At 42.6% G+C, this 25,042-nt stretch overlaps 1 protein-coding gene across 2 annotated transcripts in view; it reads right to left on the bottom strand.

The window, feature by feature from the left end:
- anapc1 (anaphase promoting complex subunit 1) overlaps positions 1–25,042 on the bottom strand; it is a 215,129-nt gene that overhangs the window by 84,092 nt on the left and 105,995 nt on the right. For both annotated transcript variants that reach the window (XM_059645205.1, XM_059645206.1), the window contains exons 31-34: positions 17,339–17,473; positions 16,551–16,633; positions 14,040–14,118; positions 3,912–3,986 (exon numbers count right to left, since the gene is read on the bottom strand). In XM_059645205.1, coding sequence (XP_059501188.1) covers positions 3,912–3,986; positions 14,040–14,118; positions 16,551–16,633; positions 17,339–17,473 — 372 coding nt within the window. The remainder of the gene's footprint in view (positions 1–3,911; positions 3,987–14,039; positions 14,119–16,550; positions 16,634–17,338; positions 17,474–25,042) is intronic.

Below are 25,042 nucleotides of genomic sequence, written 5' to 3'. Positions count from 1 at the left end.
GTGGGAGCTTAACAAATTTCTACCTTTGAACAGAATAGCTGGATAATTTCTGATCTAAGTAATCAACTACTGAACACTGTATCAGGCATAACATACACTGTCATAAATAATAGTTCACGTCTAGATGCAGCTTTAGATTTACTGAGGTACAGGAGGAGGTCAGTCAGTCCATCAAGTCCCTAATCAATAGAGGTCATGTTCTGGAGGTGTTAGTGTTGGACTGGGGTGGACAAAGTCAGAAGTCGCACAACACCAGGTTATAGTCCAACAGGTTTATTTGAGATCACAAGCTTTTGAATGCTGCTGCTTTATCAGGTTAAGTGACTTCACCTAACAAAGTGGCTACGCTCTGAAAGCATGAGATTTCAAATAAACCTGTTAGACTATAATCTGGTGTCATGTGACCTCTGACTTAATCGACAGAAGTATGGTTAATCCATTAGAACACCAAAGGCAGCTTCAAATCATTTCAGTGTTGTAAGGAAAATGGATGCCACCTCCAAAAGTAAGGGCTTTTAAGATAGGAATTCAACTAAAAGAGGCGGCAGGTTGCACATGTCTGAAGGAACAATGCTAGCGAGTGAAAACTCTGTAATAAATGTAGACTCCATGATTCAGCCAGAGAAGTGGAGACTTCAGTGTCAGTTACAGCTCTGGAGGAGGTCACAATGTGGGAGAAATGAAATCGAACTCCAGAAATCTGAAGGGATTTAATTTAGAGGCTTGGCAGATTTGGTCATGAATGGTGGACCATGGGGATTGGGATGGTAGACAAGCTGGACCATGTGGTATAGGGTAGATAGATCAGATATACAGTCAAAGCCAGAAAGGTAGTTTTGACAAGGTGCAAAAAATCCACATTAGCCTCTTGGGACACCAGTCACCAACGGAAGGATATTAAACACTGATGCAATTCTGTGATGTATTTCTTTTGTCATGTTTTCTGTGAATAATGCAGTCAAAGCCAGAAGTCTGAGCATTAAATAAATGACTTGCATTTATAGGCTTATTTAAGGTAGCAAAAGATGGCAAGGCATTCCACAGGTGTTGGGATAACTAGGGAGACAGCGAAGGCAACGGAAGGTTGCAAACACTTGTCTTTTTCTTCAAAAAAATATTAAGCCAAGAACAACAGTCACAACAAATTTAAGCTGTTTTGACTAATTTAGTGAAAAGGTAGTCAATGAAGCACATTGAGCACAGGATTAATGTTTAGACAAACATAGTGAATGAGGAAGAATGGAACTGTGTCTCAATAACTAGATGACAACAGAAACATTGTCTTAGCTCATCCCCAACTAATAGTGAGAACATTTATTTTAACTGTCAGTTGATGAAAGCCACTACTGCACACTGCAAAAACACAGTCACAGTTTATGTCATTAAGGAAATCTTCGGTTTAGAAGGCAATATTAAAAAGGTGTCATCTATCATCACTTACTGGATGACTATTCAAACGTTTGTGTTTAATATTGTAAACTGAACCACAAGGGTGTTATGCTAACAAAGGCAGACAACATATTTCAACTGTAATAAATCTATTTATGCATGCTACTGTATATTGCAGGTTGTAAAATCACAAAGCATGGAGCAAGTTTGGCCAATAATGTATGCTACCTTCAACAAATGCTGTTGAATATGTGCTGCTCTAGATCCCTGGAGGCACGAATTTAAGTTAGAATCAGAACATGACAACTAAAACAGATGAAATAAATATTACTCAATTGATTAGCTTGTGTTAAAGGTCATCAATGTGAATCTCAATTACAGTTCCTCTCCACAGTTACTGCCTGATGTGTCATATGTTCCTAGGATTTTTTACTTTTAGACAGATTCCAGATTTCAAATTTTGTACAAGTTTCAAGTTATTTCCTAATTGCTTTTTTTCACGACATTGGCTTGGACTTTGTGGTTAAAAAAAAACTAGGCTAATATGGTCACAGTTAGTAAAATGAAAAAGACAGCACCTTCTAGTGACACAGAAATTTGGAGGCTGCTGTCTTAGTTGCTTTGTTCTTTTAAAACTTCCTAACATTGATACCTTGTCAAAAGACTCACCTTTTAAACACACAAAGTACATGAAGTTTCTATATTTACCCACTCATCACATCAGAAAAAATAAGTTTATTATTCTGCAAGTGGATTTGTAATGGCATGGTAAATCTTAACAACTGACCAATCAAACTCCATGCCCCTGAAAATTTACAAGTGTAAAGTTTCATTTTTTCAGGTATGAATTATTGTTGGAAGTCTAGAAGAAAAACCTACAGAATTTTTTTGAAATTGCTTCAAACGTTTCCTTTCATCTTTGGCACCTCTCTCCTATCTTTTCACACTCCTCTATTTCCTTTTCTCTGAGTTGCATTTAACTAAGTTTGCTAACTAATAATTCCCAGTTCAGACCACTGCTTAGAAATGATTACATCCATTTGGCTAATTGCATGCACAGGTGTTTATCCTGTTCACAGAGACACCAGGGACCCTGTAGAGGGAAAAGCACAAGTTGATTTTTACTCGCTGCCAGGGGAAGAAGCTCACAGCACGTCTGTGGGAAAGTTTGTGTGCAATGAGCAGTTGCTGCCATTAATTCTACAGTGACCACAAAATCTGGATCTGTATTTCTGCAATGCAGTCTCTTATACATGATGTGTCCATTTCCTTGGTTCTCATGATTTGTTTCTGATTTCCATTTCTGCACTGAAAATTCAGGGTATAATTCCCTGAAAATAGTGCCTGAGGCACCAATCTTGCAAAAACCCTGAGTCACTTCACTAAGTTTGTCCTTGGAGGATCAATGTAATTTATTGATTGTGTCTCGGATTCCTGCTGTCACCTCATGCAACTTCCTACTCCCCAATGCGGACAGCACTCAAGACATCCAGATTTTGCATTTCGCTGCCTTGGCTAACTGGTTACGTGCCCCTGTTAGCACCAACACAACTGCTGTTGATGACTGCAGCAGAACCACAACTGAACAGCCAGTAAATTCTCCAGGCAAACCAATTAATGTGTGCACAAGCATGCCACCAAACTGCCTAGGGTCAGTCATTTCTAACCTCAGCAACACCGACTGAAAGCTGTGTAGCAGTGGAAGACGAGCATTTTGATGGAAGCATGTATTTTGTAACATTACTGTTTGAAAGTTGCCACAACGCAACAGTGAATTGTGCTACCCTCTGCCTTGTGTAAAAGCCAGTGCAAACAGGTTAAACCTTCCCAGTTTTCTAGTCCTTACAAACCTGCAGGCACATCTGACACAGAAGCAGTGGGTGCCCTTTCAGCAGCAATGTCAGTAATACGTTGAAACCATATAACAATTTTTAAAGAGAAGTTATTTCCCATGTTAAGAAACAACCTGGACTGCAGCGCTGTGTGTTACATCAGCAGAATGGCTAGAATATTACATCAAAGGTCAAAAGTAACCATAACAGGAATTTTAAACTCATTCATCTCCTCCCACCTTTGTTATTAGTCCAGATATTACTGACAAGACAGGAAAATAACGTCCCTCCGATCTCAGCTCTGAAGGTGTTCAGCAAATGAGAAAAGTGTGACACACCAAATTGCCCTTTCCTTCACATCAATGCTACGCCCTTAAATTGATTTCTCATATGGCATGGTACTGGAGGCTGCATTCTGTGTGGCCCTGAGCCGGAAATACTGGGAACTACACAGACCTATTTATGGCACCTGCATTTCCAGACATCCCAAAAAGGCTTTACTTTCCCTACTGATCTCTTTGGCTTTTTGTAGCAATTGCTTCAGATTTGGTTTTGCAGCAACTGCCTGTTAGAATTTCATGGTTTTTGAAGAAACCTTTGCTGATTGTATGTGATGAAAGAAGGGACTGAAATTCTGAAAAGGGTTCAGATTAAGACAGAAGAGAGCCGAATGGGGGAAAAAGTACTCACAGGCGGTATGTTGCTGTTAATCCATGTTGAGTTGGGTTTTATTTCATCCCACATAATTAATCCCCTTGCCAGAGTCTGAGGACAGAATCAGAAATATAATACACTTAAGCAAACAAAAAGACATTTCTGTACAACGTACCGGTACCCCATATACTGTACACTAATTATTTGTTGGTTTATGACTGGGGAAAGCAGCCTAGCACAAGTTTCCTTCCATCTCCTGAATGCCTTAAAATGGACCTGCTTGACCACGTTTTTGGTCACTTGTCTTAAAAGCTCCATATGTGGAGTTTGGGCTGGCAACAATTGTGCAATGCCTTCTGTCACTTCACCATGTTGACGTGGTAATGGATATTATGTATATAGAAAATTTGGGCAAACAGCGTATATAGACTTCAGTAATCTGTCATGTAGCATCTCACCAAAGACTAAGCACTGAAGGTTAAGCAGGATGAATTAGGGAAGGATAGCAAACTTTGTTAAAATAAGCATGAAAGTAGAAAATAAGCCCCAGAGAGGTTGAAACCAGATAGTGGTGTTCTACAGAGTTCAGTTACTGGGCCACTTCTGCTCTCTACAGATCTCAGTTATTTGGATATAGGCCTAGAGGAAGTGGTGTGAAAATCTGCAGATAATATCAAAATTGGAGGTCTGGTTAATTCTTTAGAACATCAAAGGAAGCTGCAAAAGATATATTGCTAAGGTTAAGGGGATCATGGAGACTTGGAGGTACATTACAGACAGCATCACTTTCTGAAGAGGTAGTTAAAAGAAAAGCTAATGGTGTTTCCTTCAGTGGGAGAGGATATTATAACCGAGAGGTCAGTACAAGTTCACTTAAAATCCCAGTTTTGCAGGGCATGTAATAATGACTGCCATTAGTCAGACTTGACCTTGCATACTCAGGTTTCACAGTTTGTGCTGGTCAAGTTGTTGACAGTGCAAATTGTTAACAATGCAGAAGGAGAAGTGGGTGCACTTAGGACAATTTTTAATAATTTTCCCCATTCTAGGAGGCCCATGTTCCATGAACAAATTAAAAACAAACCTTAAGACATAGGATAAATAGGCCATTAGGGCTACTGTGACTGCACCACCATTCAATGAGACAATGGCTTATTTGAACATTCTCAACTCCACTTTCCTCCCTTATCCCCATCACCCTGATCCCCTTACTGCTTAAAAAACTATTTCAGTCCTGAATAGACTTAATGACCCAGCCCTTGACAGCCCACTGTGGTAAAGATTCCGCACAACCTGTAGGTGAGCAAATTCTTCTTTATCTGTCATATATGGGTGCCCTCTCGTCCTAGACTCTTATAATGTAAAACAATCCCTCTGCATATACGGAGATAGCAAGGACGGCAGATGCTGGAGGTCAAAGTCAATAAAATGCAGAGCTGCAGAACACAGCAAGTCAGACAAAATCCAAGGAGCAGGAAAGCTGACGTTTCAGGTCAGGACACTTCATCAGGACTGATGATGGGTCTCAACCCAAAATGTCCATTTTCCTGCTCCTCGGACGCTGCCTGACCTGTTGTGATCCACCAGCTCCATGTTCTATCACCTCTGCATACACATTTGTCAAACCCTCTAAAACTTTATAGGTTTCAATAAGGTCTCTTCTCATTTGTCCTTACTCCAATGTGGACAGGCCCAAAGCTATTCAATCTTTCCTCACAGAAAACTCATCCTCATCCAAAATCAAGCTGTGAACCTTCTCTGCACTGCCTCCAATGCTTTCCTTAAAAAAAGGCCCTCAACTGTTCACAGTCATCTTGGTATGGTTCGATGAGTGTTTTGCATAGTTTTAGGGAGATCTCCCTATTTTTATACTCCATTCCCTTTGAAATAAAGGCCAATAATCTATTTGCCTTCCCTATTACTTAGTGAACTTGGATGTTAGCTTTTTGTGATTCATACACAAGGGCCATCAAATTGCTCAGTGTTGTGCCTTTCTGCAGTTTTTCCTGATTTGAATAATATTGAGCTCTTTTATTCTTCCTGCCAAAATGCACTATGTGCATTACTTCTTCACGAGTTGGCTCTCCACCTATTACTGTGACAGTTGCAAACTTGGTGGTAATACATTCACTTCCATCGTCCAAGTAATTCGCGTATGCTGTTAAAACAAATGGTCCTGCTTTACCTGAAAACTAAGCCCTCTAATTGTTATTGAATTCTCAATCCACGCTCACCATGGGCTCATCTTATTGAGCAGCTTCATCTGCAGTAACTTAGCAAATGGCTTTCAGAAGTCCAAATATATTACATCTATTCTCCTCCTTTATCTATCCTACTTGTTACTACCTCAAAAAACTTAAACTTGTCAGCCATGATCTCCCCTTTGTGAAACCATGTTGGCTCCATCTAGTTATATAGATTATTACATCCTTTACATTGGATTCTAAAATTTTCCCAACGACAGATAATAAGCTAACCGGCGTATAAGACCATAAGATAAAGGGACAGAATTAGGCCACTTGGCCGATCAAGTCTGCTCTACAATTTGACCATGGTTAATGTGTTTCTGAACCCTATGCTCCTGTCTTCTCTCTGTGACACTTAAGAGTCAGAGTTAAACAGCACGGAAACAGACCCATCGTTCCAACTTGTCCATGCTGACCAGATATCCTGAATAAATCTAGTCCCATTTGCTAGCATTTGACCAACATTCCTCTAAACCCTTCCTATGCATATACCTAACCAGATGTCTTTTAAATGTTGTAATTGTACCCGCCTTCACCACTTCATTCAGCATCTCGTTCCATACATGCACCACCCTCTGCATTAAAAAGCTGCCCCTCCACTGGATTTGATTTGATTTATTATAGTCAGGCATACCTAAGTATAATGAAAAGTTTTACTTGCGAGTAGTACAGGCAGACCATAGTAAGCAAGGACATACAGATCATAGGGTGCTTAGACAGAGTAAGATATACAGGTTATACTGCACAGGAGGTGTGCAAAGCAGGGTCAACATGATTGGAAGTTACAGAGTCCATTCATCAGTCAAATAATGGCAGGAAAGAAGCTGTTCTTGAACCTGTTCGCACTTGTGTTCAAGCTTCTATATCTTCTGCCTGATGGAAGAGGTTGTAGGAGTGCTTTACCGTGGTGGGAGGAGTCTTTGATGATGTTGGCAGCCTTTCCGTGACAAATCCATGGATGGAAGGCTGGCTTTTATGATAATGGGAACTGCAGATGCTGGAGAATCCAAGATAACAAAGTGTGAAGCTGGATGAACACAGCAGGCCAAGCAGCATCTCAGGAGCACAAAAGCTGACACATTTTGGGCCTAGGCCCTTCATCAGAGAAGGGTCTAGTCCCGAAACTTCAGCTTTTGTGCTCCTGAGAAGCTGCTTGGCCTGTTGTGTTCATCTAGCTTCACACTTTGTTATCTTGGCTTTCATGATAGTCTGGGTTGTGCCCACAACCTGCTGTACTTTCTTACAGTCTTGTGCTGAACAGTTGCTATACCAGGCCATTGTGCATCTAGACAGTATGCATTCAATGGCGCATCTGTAAAGGTTGGTGAGGAGTCCTAATAGGCATACTGAACTTCCTAAGTCACCTGAGGAAGAAAAGGTGTTATTGTGCCTTCTTGACCATCACATCTATGTGGGTAGTCCAGGACAGGTGTTGGTTATTGTCACTCCGAGGAACTTGGTGCTCTCAACCTCCTCTCCATTGAAGTTGATGGGGACATGTTCTCCTCCTTTCTTTCTGAAGACAATGATCAGTTCTTTTGTTTTGCTGACACTGAGAGAGAAGTTATCATTGCACTATGATACCAACCCCTCTGCCTCCTTTCTGTATTCTGACTCATCAGTGTTTGATATCTGTCCTACCACAGTGGTGTAATCAGCAAATTTGTGATGGTATTTGTTCAGAATTTGTCTACAGTCATGAGTGTCCAGCGAGTACAGTATGGGGCTGAGAATACATCCTTGAATGGATCCACTGTTGAGTGTTATTGTGGAGGAGGTGCAGTTGTCTATCTTTACTGATGGCAGTCTCTGGGTCAGGAAGTTGAGGACTCATTTGGAGAGGACAGAGCTGAGGTGTCGGAGTTTTGAGATCAGTCTGGAGAAGATAATGGGGTTGAAGACGGTGCTCTAGTTGATGAGCAGGAGTCTGACATAGGTGTCCTTGTGGTCCAGATGTTCCAGGGGTGAGTGCAGGGCTCAGGATATGGCGCCTGCTGTGGACCTGTTATGTTGGTCGGCAAATTGAAGGGAGTGAGGCAGGCTGGGAGGCTTGAGTTGATGTGGGCTGTGACCAGCCTCTCGAAGCACTTCATGACTATGGAGGTCATGGTCACTGAGTGTTAGTCATGAAGGCACATTGCATGTACCTTCTTTGGTACTGGGATGGTGGTGGTCTTCTTGAAGCAGGTGAGGACTTTGGTTTGTAGGAGAAAGAGGTTGTAGATGTCAGTGAATACCTCTGCTAGCAGGTCTGCACACAAACTAGTGCACAGCTGGGGACTCCAGCCGAGCCTGTCACTTTCCTCGGATTGACTCCCACGAAGACCGATCTGACGTCTGCAGCAGTGATGGATGGAACAGGCGCGCCTGCGGCTGTCAGGGCAGGTGACACCACGTCGCTGGCATTCTGCTCAAATCGAGCATAGAAAGCATCGAGTGCATCAGGGAGGGATGTGTTTTTGTCCATTATGTCTGCTTCGTTTTGTATCTCGCAATGTTATGTTGGTTGTGCCACAGATGGTTGGTGTCTGCATGGTTGCTTTGAGCCTCTAACTTGGTCCAGAGCTGCCTCTTGGTATCTCTGATGGCTTTGTAGACTCAGCCAACTTGAACGCCGCACACCTGGTCTTCAGTTGGCAGTGAATTTCCCGGTTCATCCGAGGTTTCCAGCTGGGGAACAGCCTGGATTGACTTCATCGGCACGCTGTCCTCCACGCATTTGCAAATGTAATCTGTGACGATGACAGCATACCTGTCTAGGCTTTCCGCTGAGAACCTGAATACAGTCCAGTCCACCAACACCAAGCAGTCCCGGAGATGCTCTTCCGCTGCCTTGGATCAGCATTGTACTACTTTCTGTGAGGGATCCTCCTGTTTCAGCTTCTGCTCCTAAGCTGGGAGGAGGAACACAACATTGTGATCTGATGTGTGGACGAGGAATGGAGTGATAGGTGTCTTTGATGGTTGTGTAGCAGTCGTCCAGGAGGTTCGGTCCTCTAGCGGGGCAGGAGATGTGTTGGTGGTACTTTGGCAAAACCCTGTTGAGGTTGATCTGGTTGAAGTTACCAACCAGGATGAATAATGTCTGGGAATTTCATCTCAAGAGTGTTTGAGGTAGTGTAAATTTTATCCAGGGCATTCTTCACATCCGCATGGTGCGGTATGTAGACTGCTGTCAGGATGGTGGAGGTGAACACTCGTGGTGGGTAGTAGGGATGGCATTTTACTGTAAGGTATTCTAGGTCCGGGGAGCAGTGGCTTGCCAGGGTACCACGTTTGAGCACCAAATGGTGTTCATGAGGAAGCATACCCCACTGCCCTTCACCCTACCCGAGGATCCCATGCAGTCCAGGTGATGTATGGAGAATCCCTCAGCTTGCAAGGAATTGTCAGGTATGGCAGAAGGGAGCCATGCCTCCATGAAATGGGGACACAACAGCTCCTCAATTCCCTCAGGAAGCTAAGTCGAGGTCTGAGTTCATCCATTTTGTTTTCAATCTCCTGGACACTTGCTACGGGGAGGCGAGTTTTGAAACTGCACAGTTCCAATCTCACTTGCAGGTTGGCACTTTTTCGTCGTTTTCTTGTAGGTTTCTTGTATCTGGACAGTCCCAGGAGTCTGCTTGGGACAGGGTGGGATGCCTCAGGTTTCTTTTAAATTTTTCCCCTCTCACTTTGGACTCCCCTATCATGGGGAAAAGTCCTTGGCTATTCTCCCGATCCATGCCCCTCATGATGCTGTATACCTCCATAAGGTCACCCCTGAGCTTCTGACACTCCAGAGGGGATAAATGCCCCAGCCTATTCAGCCTCTCCCTGTAGCTTCAGCCCTCCAACACCAGAAGTGTCCATGTAAATATTTTCTGCACCTTCTCAAGTTTAATAACATCTTTCCTACAGCAGGGAGATGAGAATTGAGCAGTTTTCCACAAGGGCAGTTCAGTGGTTCGCACTGTTTCCTCACAGCACCAGGGAGCCGGGTTCAATTCCAGCCTCAGGCAACTGTCTGTGTGGGCTTTGCAAATTCTCCCCGTCTGTCTGCATGGGTTTCCTCCAGGTGCTCCAGTGATGCGCTGGTTAGGTGAATTGGCCATGCTAAATTGCCCATAGTGTCGAGGGTGGGAAATGCGGGGACAGGGTAGGGGATTGGGTCTGGGTGGCATGCTGTTCAGACGCGCCGTGTGGACTCGATGGGCCATATGGCCTGCTTCCACACCATAGGGATTCTACGATTCTTTGAAGTAGCCAAACCAATGTCTTATACAGCTACATGACATCCCAGCTTCTATACCCAATGCACTAGCCAATGAAGGCAAGTATGCCAAACACCTTCCTCACCACCCTGTCTACCAGCAACTCTACTTTCAAGGAACTATGTCCCTGCATCTCAATGCTTCTTTCTTCTGCAACACTCCCAGGACACTACCATTAAGTGTATAAGTCCTGCCTTGACTTGTCTCTCCAAAATGCTGAACCTCACAGTTATCTAAATTAAACATCATCTGCCACTCCTCGGCCAACTGGCCCATCTGATCAAGGTCCTGTTGCACTCTGAGATAATCTTCATCACTGTCCACTACACTGCCAATTTTAGTGTCATGTGCAAATCCATGAACCATACCTCCAGTATCCATATCCAGACCACTTATATAAATGACAAAAAGTAGTGGATCCAGCACTGATGCCTGCGGCACACGACTGGTCGCAGATCTCCAATCTAAGAAGCAACCCTCCACCACCCTCTGCCTCCCACCATCAAGCCAGTTTCATATCCAATTGGCTACTCCCATAGATTCCATAAGATGTGCCTAACCAGTCTCTCATGCAAAATCTTGTCGAACACTTTACTGAAGTACATGTAGATAATGTCCACTATTCTGCCTTCACCAATCTTCCTTGTCTCTTATTCAAAAAACTCAACCAAGTTAGTGAGACACGATTTCCTGTGCTCAAAGTCATTCTGTCTATCCCTAATGAGTCCTAACCTTTCCATATACGTGTAAATCTGTCCCTCAGAATTGCCTCCAACAACTTAGCCACTACTGATGTCAGGCTCACTGGTCTATAGTTCCCTGGCTTTTCCTTACCACCTTGCTTATATAATGGCACCACATCGGCCAACCTCCAGTCTTCCAGCTCTTCAAACATGGCAATCAATGATACAAATATCTCAGAAAGGGGCTCAGAAATCTCTTTGCTAGCTTCCCACAGAGCCATTGTGATACCCTCACTAATCAAGAATCTTTGTCTTAAATGCACACAATGAGTTGTGGAAGCAGGTACAAATGCAATATTTAAAAAGGTATCTGGATGGGTATATGGATAGGAAGGGTTTTGAGGGATATGGGCCAAATACTGGCAAATAGTACTAGATTAGTTTGGGACGGTCTGGTTGACACAGAGGAATTGGACCACAGATTCTGTTTCCATGCTGTATGAATTTATGAGGCAAAGTCTTGACCTGCAAGCCTTCAACAACAATGAGCTTCACAGATTCACCACCCTCTGGCTGAAGAAATTCCTCCCTTTTTCAGTTCTAAAGGGTCGTCCCTTAACTCGAAGGCTGAGCCCTCGAGTCCTAGTCTCTCCGACGAATGAAAATATCTTCTCCACTCTTTCCAGGCTTCTCAGTAAGTTTTGATAAGATTTCCTCTCTTATCCTTTTAAATTCTATCAGATACAGACCCAGAGTCCTCAACTGCTCCTCATATGACAAGCCCATGAATCCTGGGATCATTCTTGTGAACCTCCTCTGGACCCCCTCCAAGGCCAGTACATCCTTTCTTAGATATAAGGCCCAAAACAGTTCACAATATTCTAAATATGGTCTCTGTTTACTTAGTTCTCTCTTTTCCATATTGTATATTTAAAAAAGGCTCTTACCATCTATTTTTATATTACTTGCTAATGTCCATAGTTTATTTTCCCCTCATTTTTTGTTATCTTTTGCTGGCATTTAAGCCTTTCCCAGTCGTCAATGTTACCACTAATCTTTGCCAGACTGTACATTTTCTTTCTTTTAATTTGACGCTGTCCTTAACTTCCATGGTTAACTTAGGTCGGTTTATGCACATACTTCTTCCTCACTAGGATATAACTTCATTGTTGAGACACAAACTATTTTCTTATACATCGGCCATTGCTTATCAACTGTCTTTTCTGCTAAACTTCTTTCCTACTCCACTCCAGCCACCTTTGCCCAATTTTATTACCGTTATGCAAGTTTTCCTTCCAATCTAAGTTCCTTCCTCTCAAATAGAACAATAAATTCTGTCATGTTATGTCACAGTTCCTGAGTGGTCATTTACTTCAGGGCTGTTTACTGAACCTGCTTCATTACGTATCACCAGACCCAAAATAGTCTGATTCCTGGTTAACTCGACATTTCGTTCTAGGAAACTTCACCAAATACACTCAATGAATGCATTCACAAAGTATGAATGTCGTTCATTCATAAAAAGCCTTTGCTAATTTGATTTCATCAAATTACATGAAGATTGAAGTCACCCATGATTAAGATGCTGCCTTTTCTTTTATAAGCTTTCATTATCAGCTGATTTATTCTCTGTCCTACAAAACAGCTAACGTTACGGGTCCTCTTGCAAGCTCCCACTGGTGTTTATTTCCCCTTGTTATCCTTACCTTCCCTCATATGGACCCTGCATCATTTGATTCTTAATCATGTCTTGTCATTGTACTTATTCCATTGAGCACCAAAGCTACCCCACCAACCCTCCCTTCCCGCTCATCCTTTCAATAAGTTAAATACTTCTGAACACTTAATCCCTAGCTTTGATCTCCTTATAGCCTTGACTCTGTCAAGGGAGATCAGCAAAAACTTCCAACTACAATTAAAACCTAAAGCAATCAAATTATTTCAGAACACTCTCTCCCTCCCCCTTTTCTGATGAAGGGTCCAGGCCTGAAACGTCAGCTTTTGTGCTCCTAAGATACTGCTTGGCCTGCTGCGTTCAACCAGCTCCACACTTTGTTATCTCAGACTCTCCAGCATCTCCAGTTCCCATTATTTCTGATACAATTTTAACCTCACTGCAAAGCCTCTTCCCGGGATGCCTAACCTGAAAAAGTTACCGTCTTCCCTCCGGACAAACCTCAGGGGATCTCTCTCCCACTGCAATCCATCTTCGATCCAACTCCCCCTCTCTCCCTATTTATTTCAGAACCCTGTCCCCCAACCTTTTCTAATGAAGGGTCTAGGCCCGAAACATGAGGTTTTGTGCTCCTAAGATGCTGCTTGGCCTGCTGCGTTCATCCAGCTCCACAGTATGTAATTTGCACTACCAGAGATGTTCTTTATCAGTAGTTAAGAAATATCACATCATTAATACAGTACTTAGACTGTAACATGTGAAACCTCAAATTTTGAAAGGTGTTTAGTTGGCATCAACCACACAAATATAGGAACTCAACTGGCTGGTTTGTGATGCAGAGTGATGCCAACAATGCAGGCTCAACTCCCACACTGCTCGAGGCTACCAAGAAGGTCCACCTTCTCAACTTTGTCCCTTGCCCGAGGCGCAGTGACCTTCCAGTTACACTCACCACCAGTTCTCGCTCTCTCTTTCTCTTTAATGAAAGAGCATCCCTATGGTCTTCTGGGATGATGATGACGACTTTACCTTTTCCTTTTCTCATCTACAGACATAAATTCTTTTCAACACCAAGTGCATCAACACCAATTTTCTTATGTAATACCTTATGAGGTATCTTTTGAAAACATTGTTTGCTATCTCCACAACACCTCATCTGTACACAATGTTCCCTCCAGTTTTGCATACTGATGCTAAACATTTGCTTGTATACAATGTTTCAGTTTCAACAAAAGAAAACACTGCTCAACTTTTGTTGAAAGAGAGTTATCACAGGATCTGCTTCATGCTTCTATCTTATTACCTACCCGCATTAAAAGAAATTCTGGCTTCACAAAGTCCAACAAGTATTGAGTGTCCGGGGCTCGCAGCCAGTCTGCGATTGACCTAAGCAACATAAAAACAGTTCGTCTTACCACATCCAGATATCACATTCTCTAACAATGACATACTTTAATGCAAATATAATCTCCAGAAGCATGAACTACACAGCATTTTATGAAGCACTGAGAAGGATGGAGAGAAAACAAGCTCAGGTGGAATTAGAGAAGCAGATAGATGATTCAAAGTCTGTCCATCATTTTGAACAGAAGGTAAGTCCACCTACAAACTCACATAGATATAACTCACGAGTGCTTCATGGAATGATACAGCTGTACAAAGTACAGACAACCAATCCACCTCAGTAATATCAGGAAACCTGGGAACTGCAGAGTCCTCTAAAGGGAGACATCAGCCCTTCCTCTAGCACCTCAACCTTGATCATTTCCTCACCATACTCTTTATCAATGCCAGGAAAGTTTTCATTGATGCGACCAAGAGTGTCAATCTTTTATTAAAGGAGGACTGGAAATTTCACCGTAAGTGTTTAAAATCTCAAGTTGATTTTGTATGGAAATGTTTAATAGCTAACTTGTAGTTTTTGCCTCTTAAGTTGATTTCCATTAGGAGGACTATTCAAATTAAAATGACCCAAGTCAACGTGGCTTTGTGAAAGGGAAACTGCGTTTGACAAATTTTCTTGCATTCTTTGATAACAGAACAAGCATTGTTGATAGAGGGAGGTCATGCCCAACAAATCTGATTGAATCTTTTAAGGAGGTGACCAAGTGTGTGGATGATGCCTGTGCAGTTGATGTAGTTTATATGGATTTTAGCAAAGCCTTTGACAAGGTCCAACATGGGAGACTGAAAAAGAAGACAAAAGCACATGGGAACCAGGGTAAGCTGACACTACATTTGCTTCTGTGATAATGGGAACTGCAGATGCTGGAGAATCCAAGATAATAAAATGTGAAGCTGGATGAACACAGCAGGCCAAGCAGCATCTCAGGAGCACAAAAGCTGACGTTTCGGGCCTAGACCCTTCATCAGAGAGGGGGGATGGGGTGAGGGTACTGGAATAAATAGGGAGAGAGGGGGAGGCGGACCGAAGATGGAGAGAAAAGAAGATAGGTGGAGAGGAGAGTATAGGTGGGGAGGTAGGGAGGGGATAGGTCAGTCCAGGGAAGGCGGACAGGTCAAGGAGGTGGGATGAGGTAGGTAGGTAGGAAATGGAGGTGCCACTTGAGGTGGGAGGAGGGGATGGGTGGGAGGAAGAACAGGTTAGGGAAGCAGAGACAGGCTGGACTGGTTTTGGGATGCAATGGGGGGAGGGGACGAGCTGGGCTGGTTTAGGGATGCAGTGGGGGAAGGGGAGATTTTGAAGCTGGTGAAGTCCACATTGATACCATTGGGCTGCAGGGTTCCCAAGCGGAATACGAGTTGCTGTTCTTGCAACCTTCGGGTGGCATCATTGTGGCACAGCAGGAGGCCCATGACGGATATGTCGTCTGAGGAATGAGAGGGGGAGTTGAAATGGTTCGCGACTGGGAGATGCAGTTGTTTGTTGCAAACCGAGCCCCAAGCTGCTGCTTGGTTTCCCCAATGTAGAGGAGGCCACACCGGGTACAATGGATACAATAAACACATTGGCAGATGTGCAGGTGAACATCTGCTTGATATGGAAGGTCATCTTGGGGCCTGGGATAGGGGTGAGGGAGGAGGTGTGGGGGCAAGTGTAGCACTTCCTGTGGTTGCAGGGGAAGGTGCCGGGTGTGGTGAGGTTGCAGGGGAGTGTGGAGCGGACAAGGGAGTCGCGGAGAGAGTGGTCTCTCTGGAAGGCAGACAAGGGTGGGGATGGAAAAATAGCTTGGGTGGTGGGGTCAGATTGTAGATGGCGGAAGTATCGAAGGATGATATGTTGTATCCGGAGGTTGGTGGGGTGGTATGTGAGGACGAGGGGGATCCTCTGGGGGCGGTTGTGGCGGGGACGGGGTGTGAGGGATGTGTTGTGGGAAATACGGGAGACGTGGTCAAGGGCGTTCTCGAGATTTGCTTCTCTCCTTTAAGTCATAACATAGATTGTGATGCCAGCACTGATTCCTCCGGAAACCTCCTGGTTATAAATTGTCATTATTAAGACTGAATTCCAGCTAATTGAACCAGGTATTACATTGAAACATGCAAATGTAAGTGATCAGGGCCTCTGACGCTCCAGAGAAAAAAGCCCCAGCCTATTCAACCTCCAGTCTCAGCAACTCACTTGCAAATCTTTTCATGTTGATTTGAATACAGCAGTCAAGATTTCTTACTGCAATTATATACTGTCTTGGTGAGATCACACCTGGTGTATTGTGTGCAGTTCTCCCCACTTAAGGGATGATATACATGCCGTAGAGGAGATGTCTCCTTTGGAACTAATTGAAATTATGCTGCCATCAGGTATCTCTAAGCCACACCTTTGCTTAGCTGAGGATTTTTACTCTATCTTACCATACCTGTTGTTTGTTTTCAAATAAAGTAAGGCTAAAGCCAGTGTGGCTCCAGGACACGTAACATCCACATTCACAGTGTCCCCCTCCTGTCAAAGAGAAGGTTTACAATAAGCTCTGTAGAATGATTAAAACAAAACAAGTCCGAATGCAAATACACAGGATTTTGACAAGTTTGGGAAATTAATTCCACTGGCCAACAGGGTGGGAAGTAGAAGGTGTAAATTTAAGATTATTACCAAGAGAACAAAGGGGAGTTTAGCAGAAAGTTACTGTTAGTGTTTTGGACAAGGGAGGGTCTCTCTGAGGAATAAGAGAATCCAGGAGGAGGCCATCCAGCCCTGTGAGCCTGCTCTGCAATTCAATGAGATTGCGGCTGATCTGTGACCTTTGGACCACATCCCTAAATACTTTTGCTTACCAAAAACAATTATCTATCACAGATTGAAAATCGACAACTAATCTAGCACCAACTGTATTTAACTTCATAGCATCTAGAAAGCACCCTGACCTATCTTTTCAACAAGAATTTAAAAAGAGAAGCGGATAAATGTTGGAATGAGTTAAAAGAAAATGTTGGGAAAGGAGAGGAAATAAATGGGTCAAAGTTGTTAACTCTTCCAAAGAGCTGGTAGAAGCCCTGAGGGTTTGAAAGTCACTCTCCATGCTGTAAAAATCTACACAGTTTCATGATGAATAGGATGCCTGAAAAGCATAATGTCACACTTCACTTTGGGCTGATGGCATTAATTTTGCACATGATAGCAACTGAATAGTGAAAAGAAAATACTGACCTTTATTTGATAACTAGGCGATTTGTGCTTTTCTCGGTGAATTCCAGGTTGGGTGCGTCTGTGTCCTCCCACCATGTATTGGTACAACTGATCTGGGACATTCAGGTCAGACATACCTATCAGATTACTCCCATGCTGCACAGTAATTCAGAAACACAACAGAGTGAAACAATATCACCAATATTGAGAGATACAAATATCACTTAGTAGAAAACTGAAATAACTGCAGATGCTGGAAATCAGAAACCAAAACAGAAGTCGCTGGAAAAATCCCAGCAAGTCTGGCAGTAACTGTGGACAGAAATCAGAGATGAACTCTGATTTGTCTCTACTGACACTGCAAGACCTGATGAGCTTTTCCAGCAACTTCTGTTTTTGTTACAAATGCCATTTCTTGAACTTAATTAACTTAAATTCAGTTCATTAAATAATTCTGAAATAAAAATTTGGTGTTAGCATTGACAAGTACGTACCTACTAATTATCATTAAAAATCCGACTGATTCACTCATGTTTTTTCAGAAAGAGAACTTGCCATTCTTGCCTGGTCTGGTGCGTCTCCAAACCCACAGGATGTGTTGAGTTTTATCTGCCTCTGAAAAGACCTCACAACCCACTCAGTTCCAGGGTGATTAGGGCTGGGTGACAAATACTGACATTATCAGTGATACCCGCAATCCATGAATAAGAATTGAAAAGGACACTATTACAGTGCTAAATTTGGAAGGATTGAGAACAGATCTGAGCATCTTAGAGGTGCTTGGAGCCATCAGCAGCAGCAAAACTGTTTTCGCTTATTATATGTAACCTTACGGTACGGTATATGCCTCAGTCTATGATTAGCATCAATCCCATTATGGAGTGCCAGACAGTAATATGAAGAACAGCATCAGGCATGATACATCAGCCTGATTAAGTCACAACACAAGACTGCATCCATAATAAACAGCAGAAGGAGCACACAATAGACAGAGCTAAGTGATCCGACAACCAACAAATTAAGTCAAAACTCTGGAATGCTGCCATATCCAGCTGTGAACAGGATCGTGACAGATGACTGCAGAATACTGGCTGCAAGGTTCACCGAGTATGATTGTGCCTGGCTCTTGCTTGACAAGTATGTGAGGTAACTCTGTTCAATATGATACAAAGCCCCACATGTTTGTAAGCAAAGTATTACATGGTGAACTGGGCAGGCAGGGAGGTGATGGCCTAGTGGTATTATTGCTAGACTATTAATCCAGAGATTTTGGTAATATTCTGGGGACCAGGGCCACTGCAGAGAGTGGAATCTGAACTCAATAAATATCTGGAATTAGGAGTCTAATGGTGATTGGTGGTTGTTGGGCAAATCCCATCTGGTTCACTAACGTCCTTCAGGGAAAGGAACTGCCACTGGTCTGACCTACATGTGACTCCAAACTGTCAGCAGTGTGGTTGACACATAATGTGATTAGGGACGCCCACATTCTGAGGATGAATAAAACAAAGGCCACTGCTGCTTTCAGAATTGTTAAACCTCACTGGGATACCATTCTGAAAATCAAGCTCGCCTATTCCCAAAGTTATCACAGAAGTTTTATTTATCAAAGTATACAAATTCCCCAATTTACCTTTCTGATAGACATGGGTTAACAGAAAACCCAGGCCATGTTTCCATACTTAACAAGAACTACTGCTTATTACGAATAAATCGATTCTAACCACAGGTAAACAACAACAAACTGACAACATACAAATGACACACTTGATAAAACTTCATGCCGCTTTTAAAAGAACTCTACACACATACTGTCACAAACAAAAACCTGGTGCTATGGATGGAGTGGAAAAAAATCATCCTGAGGAAACTGTTCAATTTTTGTTTCCCCGAGTCCTTCAGTTCTCTGATCGTTTCCTTCACACACTTTCACTCTTCAAAGGAGGGACAGAATAACTGCTTCACAAATCATGAACTCTGGTTTATTGGTTAAAAGCAACAACTTATAAAAATTGATGGGAGAAAGTAACTGGTAGTTTACTAGGGGATATGTGTGTGCATGCATGCGTGTGAGAGAGCCCATCTCTTCCCCTTCCAGAGGTCTGAAGCCTTTCCCTTCTATCATTCACTCTCGTAAGCTGCTCGGTTATTCTGGAATCACTCACAGTTGGCATCAGCTTATGACTTTTGGCATCCAGGACTGGTCACACTTGCGCAAACCAATCAGCAATTTGAAGCCAGCTGAATCTCTCAAACCACGGCATGGTGTGGTGCTGTTTGTTTATACCAACCCCCATTGAATGGAGGAACAGGCTTGACGGACCAAACAGCACACTCCTGCTCTTTTTGGTCTTATGATTGGTCTGTCTTCAGGCTAGAAGTGCTCAGCAGATGATCGATTTCATTTTCCTTGTGAGGTTCCCAATATCACAAAAGAATATCCTGAGCCAAATACTTGATCAATAAACAGCCAAAGTGCTGGATGCAGCAAAGACCGTGGGACTGACAACATTGGCTCTCATACTGAAGCTTCCTTTTTCCAGAAGTATCCCTGGCCTTAGCCCAGCTACAAACTTTGCAGCTATCTAACAATAAGAACTTCTGTTCAGATAAGTCATGTCCACAACAGGTACACAAACCAATCCAGCTAATTGCAGCTCCTTCAATCTAATCTCAATTTGGAGCAAAATATGGACAGAGCTCTCAAGCAATGTCAGAACAACATGCATCTTGTAAGATACTCCATATGCAAACAGGCCCAGTCAGCACCCAGGTCTGAGCTGAGTCTGATAATTGTTAAATGCGATTACCACTTTCAACAGGACAGAATCTGACCAAACTCTTTGACATTCATTGGCAGAAGCATTGTTCAATACCCTGGATCAGCATCCTGAGGCTTACCATTGACAAGAAACTGAACATGACCAGATGTAAACAGTGGTTACAGTGCACGAGAGGCAGGAAATTTTGCAGCGAGCAACTCAGCTTCTTTCACCAAAAGCTTGTTCACCACCTACAAAGCACAAGACATCAGTGTAATGGAATATTCTCAACTTACTGAGATGAGTGCAGCTTTGGCAAACACTCAAGGGCTAGGTACCATCCAGTAGAAAGAAAACCATGATTTCCAATACATCTACCGGCTTAAAAAGTCTATCCCTTCCTTGCAATATGGCAGAATTATGTACCATCTACAAGATGCATGAAGTCAACACATCAATGTTTCCTCAACAGCACCTTCCAAACTAGCAATCTTTACCACCTAGAAGGAAAAGGCCAGGTGATACTTGGGAACACCATTTCCTGCAGGTTCTCCTCCAAGCCACTCACCACTTTGACTTGGAAACACTGTGACAAGGTCAAAATCCTGAAACTTTTCCCTAACAGTAGTCTGGGTATACTTTAATCCAGATGACTGCAATGGCTCAGGAACAATGTTCATCACCACCTTCTCAATGACAATTACAGATTGGCAATAAATGTTAACTTTACCAGGAGTTTTCATGAGTGAAGAAAGGCAACTTTGCAGCTTAAAGTATAAAACCAGAAGAAATATCCCTCGCTCAGTTAAACCATAAGAAAAAAAGAACAGGAATAGGTCATTAGTCCCTTAGCTCCAACATTCAATACAATCATGGCTGATTCAACATTCCTCACGTACTTTTTCCCGACTTCCCCCATTAGACTGGATTCCCCTGCTGATCTATCTACCTCAGCCTTAAATAAGCACCAAGCCTCTGCCTCCACAGTTCTCCGTGGCAAGAAGTTCCATGGACTCTCAAGCGTCAGACAAGAAATTCTTCCTCTTCACAGTCTTAAATTGGCATTCCTTATTCTGGTCCTATGAGGGAAACATACTTTCAAAATTTGTCCTGTCAAGTACCTTAAGAATCCTGCATGTTTCAATGTGATCACCTCTCGTTGTTCTAAACTCCTGTGAGTAAAGACCCAACCTGGATGTGAGTTTGCTCGCTGAGCTAGAAGGTTCGTTTTCAGACGTTGCATCACCATTCTAGGTAACATCATCAGTGAGCCTCCGACAAAGCACTGGTGTTGTGTCCCGCTTCACCAGAGGCTCACTGATGATGTTACCTAGAATGGTGACGAAACGTCTGAAAACTAACCTTCCAGCTCAGCGAGCAAACCCACATCCAGAACCTCAACCTGAGCTACAAATCTTCTCAAAACTCGCTAGAGACCCAACCTGTTTAGCCTTTGCTGATAAGACAATCCTCCATACCAGGGATTACCCAAGTAAACCTTCTCTGAACAGCCTCTAATAAAATGATATTGTATTTAAAATAAGGGACTATATTGCTCATAGTACTCCATATGTGGTCCCATCAAGACCTCATACAGTTGCAGTAAGACAACCCTATTCCAATACTCCAACGCCTTTGAAAGAAGGGCCAATATGCCAATCACCTTCTTGATTACCTGATGCACGTGTGCTAGCTTTTTGTGTTTCATGCAGAGGTATCCCCAAGACCCTTTGTGTTAGTTTTCTGCAGGTTTTTCTCCATGTAACTAACATTATTCGCTAGTCTTCCCTTCCAAAATGAAGAACTTTGCATTTCTCTACATTATATTCCGTTGAGCAATGTTTTGCACACTTACTTAACCTATCAATATCTCTCAATAAACTGTTTGCATCCTTCGCACAACCCACTTTCCCATCTGTTTTTGTGTCATCTGCAAATTTGGCTACTGTGCATTCATTTCCTTCCTCCTACATTGTTAACAGCTACAGTCCCTGCACTGAAAAAGAACCCTTTAACACCACTTGCTGTTTCCTGTCCATTCACCAAATCATACCATTATCCTTGCCAACATACTACATCCAATACCGTGGGCTCTTACCTTCTGACTTAACCTTTTAGTTTGGACCTTGTCGAACATCTTCCGGAAGTCCAAATATAACACACCAAATGGGTCCCCTCTTTCTATTCTGCTTAAAACTTGCTCAAAAAACTCGAATAAATGAGTCAATCACAAATTCCCATTCATGAAGCGATACTGACTCTGCTTGATTAGATTACGATTTGCCAAATGTTCTGCTCCCACTTCCTTAATCATTGGTTTCAATATTTTTCCAACACCAGATGTTAGGTTAACCAGTCTCTGGTTAGTCACTTTCTGTTTAATTGCTCCGCCATTTCCTTGTTCCTCAAATCATCTCCCCAGATTCATTTTCTAAGGGGCCTATGTTCACTTGGACTTTTCTCTTCCTTTTTACATAATTAAAGAAACTTTTATTGTTAGTATTTATATTCCTCACTAGCTTGCTCTTGTAGTTTATTTTCTCTGTCTTTATTACCTTTTTAGCCCTCCTTTGCTGGATTCTGAATATATCGCGGTCTTTAAGGCTATCACTGATTTAAGTCTACTTATATGTTTTTGTTTTAAACTTAATTCTCTCCTTAACCTCCTTGATTAGCCATGGTTGGATTATCTCTCCATTTGAATCGTTCCTCCTTACTGGGATGTATTTTTTGCCAAGTGTCATGAATTACCTCCTTTAATGTCTGCCACTGCTTGCTCACTGTCATTCCTGCTCATCTCGCCACCAGTCCACCACAGTAGCTACTGTGGTTGCTTGTTTGCTTGCCAAGCTGGCTGTTCCATGATAGGCAGATGTTTTGTTATCATTCTAGGCAATATCATCAGCACAACCTATAATGCCAGTGTAGTCACTTTGTCCCAGTCCAACTGATGCCGTTCATTTTCTGTATGTATTGAGACAAGTGAATCTTGGTCATGTCTTTTTACTGCCAGCTGGTGTTCGTCTATCCTGGTCATCAGTTTCCTCCCTAAAGTAATGTCCGTTGGACAAACAAGGAGGAAACTGACAACCAGGAGAGACAAACACCAGCTGGCACAACCAATATTCGCTTGTCTCGATACACACAGACAATGAGGGCCATCAGTACGATTGGGACAAAGTGACTGTATTGCGACAAGTGAACAGATATGAATGGGAATTTCTGGAGGCCTGGTTCTCAACATGGGACTCCATCACCAAATACATAGAAATAGGCCCCGTATATAGACCGTTGCTGATAAACAGAACAGCAAGTGACAAGATCCACCACACCAGAGGATCATATAAATTCGGATCAGAACGCCAATGTTTTGATTAGATATTGCCTAGAATGGTAACAAACGTCTGCACACCACAGAATAACCGGCTCAGCAAGCAAACGAACAATTGCATCCACAACCTGAGCTATAAACTTTCACTAAGTCCTTAAAGAGTGGCTGCTGTTTGGGGATCTGTACACTACTCCTGCCAATGTCTTCTTTCCCTTGCTGTTCCTTTTTGTAGCCTCTGCCCAAATGGACTCTACAGTATCTAAGCCTGGCTCATTTCTCACAACTGTCCTCATTTCCATCCCTCCTGTCTCTCCGAAAGATCAAATATCCCTGCATGTTACATTCCCAGTTTTGATTCCCCTGGATAACAAAGTGTGGAGTTGGATGAACACAGCAGGCCAAGCAGGATCTCAGGAGCACAGAGATTCCCTTGGAACCAGGTTTCCTAATACCTATGACAGCATATTCATTTGCCTCAATTTGCACAGTCAGTTTGTATTCCTTGTTCTGAATGCTTCGTGCATTAAGGATAATTCAGCTTTTAAGTCTGCTCTCTTACAGAACTTCGCTACACTTTCTCACTTGACGACCACACACTATTTGTACTAAAGGCTCTGCTCCACCTGAAGACACATTAAGCACAGATATATTCCTTTATCCTGGAAGATAATGAAGCCAAACTGAAGGACAATTCTCATAGCCATATCTCTAGTATGCAACCTTTTCTGGCTACCCTTCTGGGAGATCCAGGCATCATAAGTCATGCATACTTCACTGCCTTTGTCTATACTAAGAAGAGTATAGATGGTCTGCTGTATTAAATGCAAGCTATTATTGTATATTTATTATATATCCCAATGTTCAATCCCACCCTTCAGCAAGCATTTAACTAGCTTTTGGTCGGAAACTTCACGAACAGCAGCTCTCTTCAGAATCTGCTCCATGTCTCCATTACTCTGGTGATAAAAAACGTCTCCATTTATTAACCTAACTACAATCTGGCCAAATTTGAAAATGCACTTTCCAATTCTGCAGCTTTGGCCCAAGTCTCATTCATGCATTCTAAGTCAATTCAATAATTTAGTGTTGGGTTCCTTTAATTCTTGGTGCAAAAAAACCATGTTCAGCTCTGCAAGTCTTTTTCTTGAATTTTGAGTTCAAAGTGCGATAATTATTCCTGCTACTGTTTGAACACTCTTGTGAATGCATTTTGAAGACAGAACATGACCTCATCAATTGCCCACAGCACGATCTTTAGACAAAGGGTCAATGGACTCGAAATGTTAAGTTTGTTCTTCTCTCTGCAGATGATGTTTCTCAAAGCTGCTCTCACTTCTTTGCTTTTTGTATGTTGCTCTATCACCTTTCCATCCCTCCTGTCTCTTAAGGGTTGCTAGATTTCCCAGCACTTTCTGTTTAAGATCAATAATCTTTCACAAGTTGTCAAATCCCCTCCTCGATCCATGAAGAACTATTTTTAATTTTGTTGATATCAGCTACGTGGTGACCGGTCACATCCGAAGAAAATTGCGCAGCTATCATTGATACTTCTGCACTTGCTCATTTTATGCCTTCATTACGGAAGCTACTGCCTCACCTCTCATTTATTCAAATTAAAATGTCTTTGGTAGT

This window comes from Stegostoma tigrinum, chromosome 4 (genome assembly GCF_030684315.1).
Source record: "Stegostoma tigrinum isolate sSteTig4 chromosome 4, sSteTig4.hap1, whole genome shotgun sequence".
In the NCBI taxonomy this organism is placed as follows: Eukaryota; Metazoa; Chordata; class Chondrichthyes; order Orectolobiformes; family Stegostomatidae; genus Stegostoma; species Stegostoma tigrinum.
Note: the sequence above shows the minus strand (reverse complement) of the source record. Positions and strands in the feature narration are given on the sequence as shown.